The sequence below is a fragment of the Coturnix japonica genome, chromosome 3 (genome assembly GCF_054131305.1).
Source record: "Coturnix japonica strain WE chromosome 3, WE-NBRP24, whole genome shotgun sequence".
Taxonomy (NCBI): domain Eukaryota; kingdom Metazoa; phylum Chordata; class Aves; order Galliformes; family Phasianidae; genus Coturnix; species Coturnix japonica.
Genome location: NC_140665.1, coordinates 75,425,138 through 75,438,827, shown reverse-complemented (window position 1 = coordinate 75,438,827; position 13,690 = coordinate 75,425,138). Strand labels below are relative to the sequence as shown.

The following is a 13,690-nucleotide window of genomic DNA, read 5'->3' as shown; positions in this document are numbered from 1 at the left end:
TGCAGCATCAGCAAATACAAATCACATTATTTAAAGAAACAAATGAAAAAACAACCACAATGAAAATCTTGAATTATTTGTGAAGGTTGCCTTTAAATCAAAATGAAGCCGTTAAGAACGGGCATAAATAAAAACAATCAGTGGCTTGAAAATATAATTCCATGACCCTGATATATGAACACATTTCTTCATTTCATATAGAACTAGGACATTGCAATGCTGCGCCTTCAAGACTAAAATCTACTCGCATTAAATGCCACATGCTATCTTAAAATAACTACGCACTGACACATCTGTACAGGGAATACTTTTACATGCTGCTGAGCTCATTCTCCTTGGTTTCTGAAGTGTTTTTCAGCTACGTGCATAAACAATTTCCAACTGCAACTCAGGGGCTCATTTCCTTTATTCTGCAGGCAATCTGCCTGGTAGAAGAACTTAAATTCATTAAAGATTCCTCAAAAGGTTTGCAGAGTCATTTATGTTGACTTGAAATGGTTCACTATTGTAACGCAATCGTAGAGCTAAGCAAAAAGGTCAGAAGCATTATTTAAAGAGTTACACATCAGAAGGCAAGGAACACACGTCATCGTAATTTTTAACATTTCCCATAAAACATGCTACAGAATTTAGAAACAATTTTAGCGAATCATTTACCTCAGTGCAAAAACAAAGATCATTTAAATTATCTGAGATTCCAAGAACTGCATACTCCTGTTTTCAAGAGGTTTGAAGACTATGCACACCACTTTCTAGCCTTCTGCAATGCTTTTTCCCCCCTCCGATAAACACAGACAGAGGAAAAAGCCCACAACCTTCTGCTCAAACACTTGCTGTAGTTGTCTGAACTATTAATGACTACAGATATTCTCAAGATGTTCTGCTTTCTTTGCTGCACTTATTTTTTTAATAGATTGCAAATATATATAACAAATACAAAACTTCCATTCAGTGCTAAGTGTACTGAAAGTAACAGAGCGAACTAATTCATACCAGCAAAATCTGAAATGCAACCTCCAAAATGAAAATAAGGGTTGATGCTGTATTCTGTACAACAGAGCAGCCTGAAGAGCACTTACAGAACAGTCTCCCTACATGGCATTCCCCAGCGATCAGTTTTAGAGACATGAGTAGGTATGATTGTGAGCACTTGCTGAGCATTAAGCAGTTCAAAACCACATAAGGGAATATATACCAGCTGTCTCTTTGCATTTTTTCAAGAGCTGCAGCATTCCTGTGGACAGAATGCTAAGGTAAGAAGAGCACATAATTGAAAATGCCCACAGACAGATCCCTTCGACCGTTATTTTGCCCTCTGCATGACCACTTCCATGGGATTCATGGAAACTATCTATGTAGACATTAGATCAAAAACTCTTATTAAAAAGAGGGATTTAATATAATTTTCCCAAACTGAATGTCACCAGACAATGTCAGCTTGGTGGAATTATAAAATATATGCTAAACTTACAGTGGCTGCCATCCATGAGATATGCATGTGTACCTGTCTTCAATAAATAGCAAGTGCTCAATTAATCCTACCAGAATATTTTTTAGCTCAAATATTAGTATTCTAGTTCAACCAGAAGACAATGAGATGCAATAAATACATACCTGAGAAGAAAGAAAAACTTATCACTCCTCAACCTTTATAAGTGTATTCTCTTAAGATAGACTTAAACCTCAGCAACTCTCAGTATTAAAAACTATATAAAGTCAGCCTTGTATATGCTACTCACAGCTCCTGAATAGAAGAAATGCAGGAATTCAATCTGTAGGCCAAGTAGTGCTAGTTTACAAAAACTCTGAAAGTTGGTTTAATATCATACCTATATACGTGTTGCCTAATAATTCTTAAAACATGGTATCAAAATCAAATTTCTCTCTTAGGGGAAGAGTTCATCCTGAGCTCTGAAGAATTAGTAATACTTGCTCAATCTTTCAATTTCAGGGACAATCTATGAGTGTTCTTACAAATAAGAACATGTTTATTTCTTGACCGCCTGAAAGAAAATAAAGAATTGTTTTCTCCCCCTTGTTTGATAACATTGTTAAAAGGTGATCATTGCTGTTGTACTGAAAAGTTGACTAGGAAGTAGATCTAACTGGAATACACACCAGTTACAAACATTCTCCAGTATCCAACACTTAGGCAAGTAAAAAGAGATATGAAGGGTATTTTCTTTGAACAGTCTAGAGATAAATTTCAAATGGTTCAAAAAGTGTTTCTGTATTTCCATATATAATAAGCAGGTCTGAAAGAACTGGGAAAAAAAGTATTCTAGTTATAATTTATTTCAAAGAGGGCCTTCAGTGTAAAAAAGAGAGAAAGGCAATACATGGGATAAAAGTTGTCAGTTACCAATAAACATTGTATTTCTAAAAAGTCGTTCTTCATTCCTCCCTGTAAACGCACAACTGAGGTCTTCTTTGCACATTCTTTCACAAATCACCTTCAGTATTCTGTTTGCTTGCACGTTGATCAGTCAAGGACAAAGTGACACTCCATGTGCAAATATAGCCAGAGCTTATCCTCCAATTCCAGTATAAAACAAGGATTTATTTACCACAACCTACCTCTAAATAATTTACCATGAAAATACAGAGATGTGGAAAAAAATTAAAATTAAAAATAAATAGATAAATAAATAAATCAAAAAGACCCAGAAACTCCACACAACTCACCTATATTCCATCGTCTATGTTTTGCATCATCAAATTGCTGCCTCAAAACTAGGAAGTCGATGACATCTGGCATGTCATGGTACCTAAATACAACAGAACACACAACTAATAAGTAATAAAAAAAACAAAGTAAGGCACTTATGTAATAATTCAACCTTTTGACTTCAAACCTTCCAAAAACTACAGTTCTAGTCACTAATTTTCAAAACATTCCAGAATTAAAGGGGGAGGGTGGTGGGGAAAGGCTCCAATGTGAATATAACAGTGCTTTTCTTACTTCATGGTGAATGATCCTCCAGTTAGTTTACCCGTATCAGGGTCAAGAAAAGCTAGTTTAAGACAGCAGAGAGTAGGCAATCCCACTTCATACTTAATCCCAACTATTTTCATCAACTCTTGCTCCTGGAATAAACAAAATGCTATATTAGTTATCTTTAATTCCGTTGTTCATACAACTTTCTGAAACATGACAGTATGAGTGTACCAAAATTAGCAGATTTCATGCCAGCACATGTCAAAAAATCGAGTATTTAATTCTGTATTGCAACTTGTTTGAAATATATTTTCTATGTGATATAAGCGAAGTAAAAATAAAATCAGACTAACTGATATTTACTCAAATAATTCAAGGAAGAAGTACAGTTTAGGGTATTATTTAATTTGGCTTTTAGGTAAAATTTTTCCCCTTACACATATCTTAAGATCTCAATATTAGGAACGTCTGTATCAAGAATCTTCCTCGAGCTAGTTTCCAAAATTCCTTTTTATATTAAGATACCTTAAAAAAAAAAAAAAAAAAAAAGAAAAAGAAATCATACCCGTAATTCCATTTTATGCCATGGTTGTTTTTTGGGATTAATACTATATATTTTGTTCTTCTTAGCCATTACAACATACGCTTCATGACCTTGTCGGAAATAGTAGACCTAAAAGTGAAACAAGACAGTTATCTGACTAAGATTTTGAGCAATCAGAATGCTAGTGTATTGCTGTCGTACAATGTATGCACTCTCTCAGTAATCAACAACTTCTCTACTTCTTGTTTTTCCTGCATAAGTCACAAGTTCTTAAAGAAATTAAGAGGGCAGACAAAGCAGGTATCATAAAAACTCTTTTGCTTAGACAAAAAAAAAAAAAAAAAAAAAAAAAAAGTAGGAAATGATGTACAGTATTAGGCAAGCATCTTAAATTACATGTGAAACTAGAACAACATCAATAGCAAAACCCAAACTGTCCATTTATCATCACAATATAGCACAATTCCATGACAGTTAGAAATCCCACTAACCCACTTACTTATTTAACACAGGAAGACAGCCCTAACATGACAATCAGGTATCGCTAAATGGAGTATATAGTTAACTGCACCTTTGTTGAACAAGAACTACACTGACTATTCTATTGGGAAGATCTTCACTTCCATACCACCAAATAAACAGCCTAACAAAGACAAGAACAGATATTTTAAGCACTTAAATTATTTTCCACTACTAACTTCCACAACTCAGAATTTAGAGTTTTAATAGAAATCGGATGAACATTTCTTGTTATAAACCCCTGCTGTAACAAAAAGGTAAAAAAAAAAGTCATCATAGCAGAGGAAATGGCCCTCAGTAAAACTACCACTGTTATTTTTCACATGCTTCACAAAACAGTTGTATCACAAAACACTATAGAGAGCATCTGTCAAGCTTCTACCTCACTGCTCCACTGTTACTTAATGTTTTCTTAATATCCTATGACTTTTTTTTCTTTCCTTTGACTTAGAGAAGGACTTCAGTTTTACTTCACATCACAAATGTTTTATGCCTTTACACTTCAGGGTACTTGACATGCACAATATCCTCAAAGAACCTAAACTGGCAAGAAAAGGTAGAACTGTTTCTTGCTACACATTCACACTTAGAGACATAGGCTACAGCTAATTCCTTCTACACTTACTGTTTCTGTTAAGCCTCTACACAATTAATACAGTTAATAAAAATGGATTTATTTTTTAATTTAATTATTTTAAATTGCTCCAAGCTCTGCTCCAACAACAATTTAGGAAGTTATCAGTGGAAAAAAAGACTTTGTGCCCTTTCCCAGGGAATTATATTTTTAATCTTAATCAATTACTGCTTTTGGATGTTTGTGTTAGTGCCCGGTCACAAATGTTCTTTATCATGTGAAGAGCAAATACTGCAGAGATATGCACTGTATTTGGGTAATCAGACAAGCTGAACTACAGTTCCATTTCTGCCATATGTTTCCCACTGGTAACATGGTAATGATGAATCCCTGGCTATGTCACTGTATCCAGAAGGTACCTGGCACCAAATGTATTTGTTTGGATTCAATCTTTTGAAAAGTACTGTCTCCAAAACATGTTTGCTACACTGTCTAAGTACCTAAGCATTTTCTCTATCTGAAACACTGACTTGAACTGCTACTCCTCTCAGGCTCATATAATTACTACATAATTATGCTGCAAACTTGATTCAGTAAAAGCACAAGTAAAAATTTGCATGTGCAACCACTGGTTCAGCTTCTAAGTCGGTACCCATGAACAGCTGCAGCCCAGAAACAAAAGTTCTATAAACGTGTCATAAGGAAAGCCACACTCTGAATGCAGCAGAAGCAGCAATGTTATTGCAAAAGCATGGACTAAAAAGGTCATGACAAAGCAACACCATGTACAAAACATTTTAAGCAAATTTTAACCTAATCAAGGAATGTTTTGAAGAAAATCCAAAATCTTCCAATAATAAATGGTGTTAAAATATTGGAGAAAAAAAGAAAAAAAAAAAAAAAAGGTTATTATCTTCTAAAAAGCCAGAAACAAGCTGAAAGAAAAAAGAATGCAGGGGAAAAGCTACAATACCTCATCCCCCATCTGTGGTACAAATGGGCACCGACGAGGAACAGTGTCTGTAATCCATGCTGAAGGCAGCCATTCCTCCAGTGTCAAACCATTTTCTGCCAGAACTCCCACAGCCAGCCTCTAAAGAAAATGCACACGCAAGACTAACATGAGTAAAATAACATTTAGGGCAGCCCTGTGTTTTGGGAAGTGCTTTATTAAAAAGTGACTGCCAACTAACTAATATATTTAATGTAAAAAGGAACACATTGTCAGTGTGAAAACAAACCCAGCTTAGCCAAAACCAAAAGTATTAACAATTTAAAGATCATTTGTTTAAATAACAATCTTTTGTAATAATAATTGAATTTATTAAAAATGAAGTCTCGTGCCAACTTAAATATGCCATTCTCTTGAACCAATTAGATAAAATCCCTATAACAAAAATTGTTAAATCTTAATTCAAAAGCTGCATGCATGCCTTGACTTTTAGCTCTTTTTGTATTAAGAACCTATGACTATAAACTCCTATTTAGCAACAAGGTTCAATGAACAGGTTCTACGCTTATCCTTCTTGTTCCTTCTCATTGTTAAAGCCATGCTTTAATCCACCATTCTTCAAAGATGACATCCAGGAAACAGATAACTCATAAAGACTGGAAATCATTCTTAGTCAGGCCTGATCTGAATAGTGAGGTGCTGGGTCTTAAGCTGAAAAACCATACTCAGGTTTTGTTCTTGAGGAAGTAGAAAGAGAATGGGGAAATAATCTTTTTTGAGTTTCATGTCTGTCACTGGATGTCTCTGTGTAACAAAATAAGTAAGAAAATCTTCCATATTGGTTGTTAAACTACTGACCAGTTTATAGAAGTTTTTATATCAGATGTCCCCAAACTTCCTTCCTGAGAGAAGTCAGTCTGTTAGTCTGCCCTAACACAGAAAAACACTCTTTGATCTTCCTACGTACTTCTTCATTCTTGTATTAATTTTTACATAGACTGTTGCTGGAGGGGGATTGGAAATGGAAGCACCATTCAACATCTTGGCAGCCAATACATCAATAGAAAAAACATTCTTTCTTCTATAATTTTGTGTCTAGATACAAAGATAGTTAGTACTTCTTTCCTCTTTCTTTCCATTAGAAAGATCCAAGTTTGATTCCAATTCAGAAAACAGAAAGAATTTTTTACCAGTAAGACTATGAGCTCTCAGTCCAGGAAGGGAATAGAATCTCTAGCAGAGAATATTCAAAGGCTTATCTGTCAGGAATAATGGGTATACATAACCCTATCTGGACTCAGGATTAAAGAGATCATTTTCTGATGCTCTTTCCAGCCCAAATTTTTCCTCTGATTGTAGAATGAAGGTCATCTTTAAAATATGAAATATTTAAGTTTGACATTTTTGGAATCAAAGACCTCCGTCATCATAGTAACTGGGACCAAAATAGATGCAGGTCCTCCTAAGACACTCAGTTCAGTTTTAACCCGAGTGGAAATGCTAGACTGTTACCTGATTTCATACTTTAAAATAAAAGCTAATCTAGGGCTTTAGCCTATTAAAAAAAATAGTGATATTATGCCATTTTCTGATTTCAGACTCTGTAAATATCAAGATACTATTAGTATTAACCCTAAAACTAATGACTCCATACAATAAAATAAAACTTGTTTAATTACAGAGTAAGACTGCCACCTTACATCCTTTATGACTTTATTGAAGGTTCATTAATGATAATATGCTAACATGAATGTTGGCTGTTTCATCAGCCTACCATCTAATTGGAGGCAAAATGATGAAACAGTGATCTTGAGGACTAGTGAGGACTCCTGATCTTATAAAATAAGCAAAACTATGGTTATTTCATCACTTATATGATACAGTTACTTCCTTAGGTATTAAAAAATAGAAGCTTAGCACCTATGAAAGCAGATAAATCACTATTGGTCTTCATAAAGAAAGAACAATTTTTTTTATCAAACCAAACAAAAAGCAAATTTATCATCAAAAATATGAAAATAACATAAGTCACTGAAAGTTTTCATGTGCTGACTTAAAACAGGAGCTATAAAAAAGCAAACAAAACCCTATCAGACAATAACAAAATCCTGGTCAAGTGAAGTTCTACTTGACAGAAGCATAATTGAAATATAGTTCAAATATCATACACTGTGGAATTGATAGAAAATGACATGATTGTGCAGACCTAAAAAGAAACTACAATTAAATGGTGAGACTGTCAGTACAACTGAAGAAAAATACAGGCACACATAACATCTAAATGAAATTTACGGTCCAAGACAACAGTGTTAAAGCCATTAAGTGTTCCTTCAGTGAAACGCTAAATATTTAGAAAGCACGTAATTACAGCAATCTATTGACTTACGTGAGCCACTACTCCTCAATTATTACTGGTATAAGATGTGTTTTTAAATTAACATTACTGAATCAGTCATTGAATTCTGTTAGGACGCTTAGAATGATCATTTATTAATACACAAAATGTGTCTAACCTTCTGTTTTCTCTCTTTGGGTTTTCTCTTCTTTGGTGATGTTGATGGTCCGTCTTTCTCCTCACTCCCTTTCTTCCTTTCCTTTTTAATTTGCTTCTTTTGTTTTTCAGGTCCTTCCTCATCTTCTGAGCTACTTTCTGCTTTTTTTGTTTTAAGTTTAGGAATTTTCTTTGGTGGCTGCAGATTGATTCCTGCATCTGCTGTCCAGTCAGAATAATCACTAGAGTAGTCACTACACGTGATATATCAAAGAAATAAAGAAATTAAAAAAAAAAAAAGAAAGAAAACTACAATATTTTAGTAGTTTAAAAACAGCGCCTAAAAACATCTATTCTAACTTCAATTTAAATGGCAGTAAAACAAAAGCTTTGAAATTGTTCAGTCTTGTAATCATCATCTTCTAGTATCACTATAATAAGCCCAACTTGGTCAGTTCAGATGATTTATTTTAAATTCTGAAGATTATTCTCATGTCTTATGGCTTTGAAGATCTTTGAACTAAAGTTAATAACAAAAAATCATGCTCAGGAAGCAGCAATGGCTCGAAACAACCTCAGTCTTTGCTTTAATTTCAAGCTACAGAGCAGCAGAGACGGTCACAAAACTCAGACTGGTAGTCATAGGAAAATTCAATTATGTGCCTGGAGCATGTGCACCTGCAAAGAACCCTCCCAAAAACCAGGAAATACTTCTGCTGATAGCAAACAGGGGTGAAACATTTCCTGAATTTTAAGTTAATCCATCATATAGATGAAAACAAAATCCTGAAAATTTAAGTTCTCTTTCATCTTCTAAATGTACATTTTTGAAATCGCTGGTTGCTTGAAGATAAGATTATTTAAAATTGGTAAGTAGAACATTTCTCTATGAGGTGTACTGTCACTTACCTAGAACTGCCATCACTGTGCCATGCTCTCTCATCATCTTCTGATGTTCCACCACTGGCAACAACTACTTCCCCTTCCTATCAAAGGGCAGAGAGAAGTGGAGATGGACCATGACAGGAAAAAAAAACAAAAACTGAAGTATTTTATTTGGAATTCAGACTTCTTTAGATGAAAGGAAATGAAGCATTTATGCAGAGATGCATAGTACACAGCAATATTTTTCAACACACAGGCAAGTCCCTAGTGTTTCTCAATCCTCATTTCAAAAGACCAGCTTACTTCTAAAGAAAATTATTTCCAAAACTTTTTAATGTAGTGCTTCCCTATTTTTCTTATTTTTTAATTACTATCAAAGAAAATTAGGACAAATTATAAACACCCATTTCTCCATTGTAGCTACATCACAGAAGCACAGGCTGCAAGGGACCTCTAGAGGTCATCTTGTCCAGCCTCCCCGCAGGTAAAAATACTAATAGGCTACACAGGCCACCCTTTTAGGTTCGCTGATCTGGGAAAGATTTAATATTTCAGGCATTTATTTTGCAAAATGGTTTCGCTAAATCCCTTTTTGTCAATTTTTATGCAAAACTGAACACACATAAACGCACATGAAAACATGATTCAATATTGATTTTTAAAGAAATGAAAGAAAACACACAAGGAAAATGCTTAGTAGAAGCTTAATTATCTGAAGCAGGAGCTTAACAAACAAAAATGAAACCAAGGCTCTTACGTCTGAGGAACTGTGTCCATTTTCTAACTCTTCAGCAGACCTTGCAGGTTCTTCTACTGCATATCTCGTACGGTAGTTGTGCTGGTTCGCTTGCTGTTTTCTTGAGTCACTACTGTCTAGTAAATGATCATGAGAATGGTTCTGTGAAGACATGAAGATCAAAACAGATTATTTTTGAGTCTTATTTTTGTCTTATTAGTATACAGTTTTATTTAACATTTGTATTATAGGAAGCAGCTTTTGCTGTAGGTAGATGATACGACATCAGAAATTTCAAAACACATCACAGGTATAAAACTAAAGCTGTCTAGAGGAGAACATTCTCTTTGGAGAATTCAAGCACGTCTTTTTTTTTTCACCTAAGGCATCACATCTGTTAAAGACACTACACAATAACGCATCCCTTAGTAACAGTCATCTCCATATGCTATGTCAAGGCTTTTAAATGGTAAGGTGGTGCACAAAATGGTTCAGTGAATGAAAGTCACTTGTAAAGAACAAGTTCTTACACAGCCCAGAAAATGTAAAGCAAACAATTGCTTTTAACACTTGAAGTATGTAACCCTATATTGTTCTCCCATTCTTACATAGCATTTAAGTGCTATCATCTTGTTTTCAAGATTTCTGTTGTAATATCTTTCACACGCGTACTTGAACTTCAGGCCTGATCAGTCCCAATGAAACAGCTTCTGCACTCTTCCCTACATGCCACAAAAGATGGTATGCTCCCCCAGTGTTATGAATATGAAATTTAATATGAAACTTATTCTTCCCTAAAGGAAACCTGATATCTATTAAGTGATTATATAGTTGAAATACAATGTCAGCAGAACTGGAACAAACAGCAGAAAGGTATTAATATTATCAGAGCATTCTAGTAGGACATGCTGCTTGTAGCTATTCCTCTTAGGCTCCTTTTCTTCTTGAACAACGGCATTTTGTTGTATCACCTCACTTCCAAATCAGAAGTAACTTATTTTATGCTGCCCCCATTTAAGAAAAAATAATGACATCAGCCCTCATGGAGACTGACAAAGTTATTCTGGTGTGGACCCCATCACCCCCAAGTTAAAATCTGTCCCTTTGTTGAGGCCCACAGTATAAGTGTAAGATGTTTCCAGCCCTAAAACATTTATATAACATCCAGAAAGGGAACCAGTTCTGCAGTAATAGGGACAACCTCATCAGAAAACGTCAAACATTGTAAAGAAAGCACAGACAAAAAAAACCCGAGGGATGGAGTAATAACTTCATCACTGGAGGCTTTCAAGATGCAGTTGCAGAGGGTGCTAAGTAATATCACATCTAGGCTCCCTTTTCCCATGAAACGCTGGACCTGATAATTTCTTGAGGTCCCTTTCAGACAGGGTTGTTCTGTAACTGCGATCTTTCCTGTCCCTATATGATGAAAGTTGGTTCATAAGGTTAAATTTTCCTCACTAAAAACAACTTCCTGTTAAAAAACACAGTAAGACTTTGCTAAGCAGCTGTGATGTGCTTTTCCTTAGCCAAATGCAGAAGCCTGATAGCTAGAGCTTTTCTCTTATCCTCTATGTTGGAGGACGGACATTTTTTTTCAGGAATGACAGCACCTGTCCAGCTGGGTAGTCCAGAATGCTGTGTAATACCATTATGGTTTCCACTGCAGCTCACAGGACCAACACACAGTACTCTGTGTTCTATGAAGTGTGTTTCTTTTATTCTGCCCAGTGAATTCAAGCTGGGGAAGCCACCAATGACCCCCTCTTGAGAAGCTGACAGCACAGCTGCTTGAAGACACTTCTAGCAGGACTGCTTAACAATCAGAATTTCAAGATTGCCCAGACTTTTGAAACCTGCAGCATTCCTTTTGGACTCACTGGCAGCACATGCCAGATCTCTTTGAGCTGCCCTGACGTTACCCAAAACCGCTCTAAGGCTGCCCTAAGACTAGCAGCTCAGCCCATCAAACAGTACATTCTGCCCTCAGCCTTCTAGGGCTGCTCACTTCGTGTCAGGCTCTCAGGATTGATTACTGACAGGTTACAAAAGCCACTGTTAAAACAACTTGTTTCTGCTACTTTCATAGAAAACTCACTGGGAATCACTGCTTTTGTATAAAGCCCATCCAGCTCTTAGCATCATGAAATATTTTATGAAGAACTAATGACAACAGAAATGGGACTGGCTAAGTCCAACGAAACAAATGTGTCAAGTACTCTCTATAACAAGCATTAATTTTGCAGAAACTATGGTAAAACTACACTGAATTTGCTTACTCATTTTCTCTATGGAACTAAAACTCCTAAAAATTCACACACCAACTTCTGTTCAGCAATTAGATTAGTTATTATAAAATCAAAACAAGAATCTTAAAAAGCTGTTGCCCATGAGGAACAAGATCACAGAAAAGCTGAGGTTGGAATGGACCTTTGGAGATCAACTCAGCTAACCGCTGTGCTCAAGAAGAGACCACAAAGATATACAGCATACACATCCCACCAAAACATGCGATTTGACATCATTCGTATTCACCACAACATTGCCAAAACTTAATGAGGGGCTGTAGGCAATGCATTTATTTGGTGGTAAGTTTAAAGTTAAGTTTCCAGTGGAAGTTAAAGGCAGTAAAAGCTGTTTCTCTTTTTTTTCCCCCATTTTTCTTTCTTTTTTTTTTTTTTTTTTTTGCCAAAATGGAAACTATGACCATCCTCTTCAACAATGGCTGAGGGAACACAGCTGATAGGTCTTTTTTCAATAGATATTCCAAAGAAAAGAGTTTGAAATTGCACTCTCAACTCTAATGTGAAGTTTGAAAATAAAGCCAAGATTACCTATGATTTGAGGTTCAATCATCCCTCTCACTCTTTCTGTATACTTTGATGAACCGTCACACATGCTGACAAGTACCTTGTATCATATCCAAGGCTTTCATTCAGTATCAGAGCACATCTATTGATACGTTAGAAACTACAGCTTCTGTCAGAACAATTTTTCTGTGAGATACAAGCGACGGTATTTCCCGCATTTGAAAGGCACAGATACATATCTGGACAGAGCTGAAGGACTTCTTTATACCATTTCTGAACACCAACTGATACAGTGGAAACTCAGAGGTATCCTAGCAACTTCCAAATTAAAGTACTGTGTTCTACTGTCCTTAAGACCTTGACTTCACAAGGAAGCAAAGCACTGCTACACTTTTATACAGAGTTGCAGGAATCTTGATAAGCCATCATATTGTTTCCTCGCCAGCAGGACATGCTCTGAGAATCATTCCTTCTTCCTTATCACAACAGAAATCAGTCTTTATTAGCAAAGTAGTAGGTCACAAGCAAGTGTCCGATATTAGAACCCCAGCATCAACAGATGCTCACAGCCTTCTTAAGACAAAGAAAGGAAACTTTGGATTGGAGGCTTTTTTTCTGAGTCATTTTATCAAGAAGAGTAAAAAAATCTTACTTCATCATTATTATATGAACAGACAGAAATCACAGGTTGATATAAAAATAGTATTTCCTTCTGCACAAATATAATTGAAATTTAATTAGAACAATGTTTAACTTTTTTCTAGATTAGCTGATGTTATTGTAGAATGACATACATTCTACAATTCTTCATGCTGTAACTTTTAGGCTTGAATATTACTGGAAAGTAATATTTCCCGGATACTATGCTTGAAGTGATACCCATCTTCTTTAGACCTCTCACAAAACTCTTAAGAATTTGTTAAGCTACAGAAAGGTAGTTGCAGTCTCAGCTTCACTGAAATATAAATTACAAGGTACGAGTATCGGAACCTGCTGTTTCTGAAAGATTAGAAAGATTTAAATGGTATTTTCTAGTTCTATCTTCAATGTAACATGGTTTGTAATTAAAGTCACACAGTCACTGTAAAGAACTGCAACAGAACAGCTGCTGAGTTAATTCCTATTTAAAAAAAGAAAAATCAAAAAAGTCTCACTGCAGTTTTTGAAACGAGATCAGTCTTGCTTTGCTTCCCTTGTCCTTCATTTTATTATGGACATTACAGAAGACGACAATTTCAGAT

The 13,690-nt window shown here is 35.5% G+C and overlaps 1 protein-coding gene across 7 annotated transcripts in view; it reads right to left on the bottom strand.

Moving 5' to 3' along the window:
- The window catches only part of PHIP (PHIP subunit of CUL4-Ring ligase complex), a 98,143-nt gene that overhangs the window by 18,677 nt on the left and 65,776 nt on the right, over positions 1-13,690 (bottom strand). For all 7 annotated transcript variants that reach the window (XM_085541956.1, XM_085541958.1, XM_015859017.3 and 4 more), the window contains 7 exons: positions 9,661-9,801; positions 8,928-9,004; positions 8,041-8,272; positions 5,549-5,668; positions 3,504-3,611; positions 2,963-3,087; positions 2,686-2,768 (listed from right to left, as the gene is read on the bottom strand). In XM_085541956.1, coding sequence (XP_085398082.1) covers positions 2,686-2,768; positions 2,963-3,087; positions 3,504-3,611; positions 5,549-5,668; positions 8,041-8,272; positions 8,928-9,004; positions 9,661-9,801 — 886 coding nt within the window. The remainder of the gene's footprint in view (positions 1-2,685; positions 2,769-2,962; positions 3,088-3,503; positions 3,612-5,548; positions 5,669-8,040; positions 8,273-8,927; positions 9,005-9,660; positions 9,802-13,690) is intronic.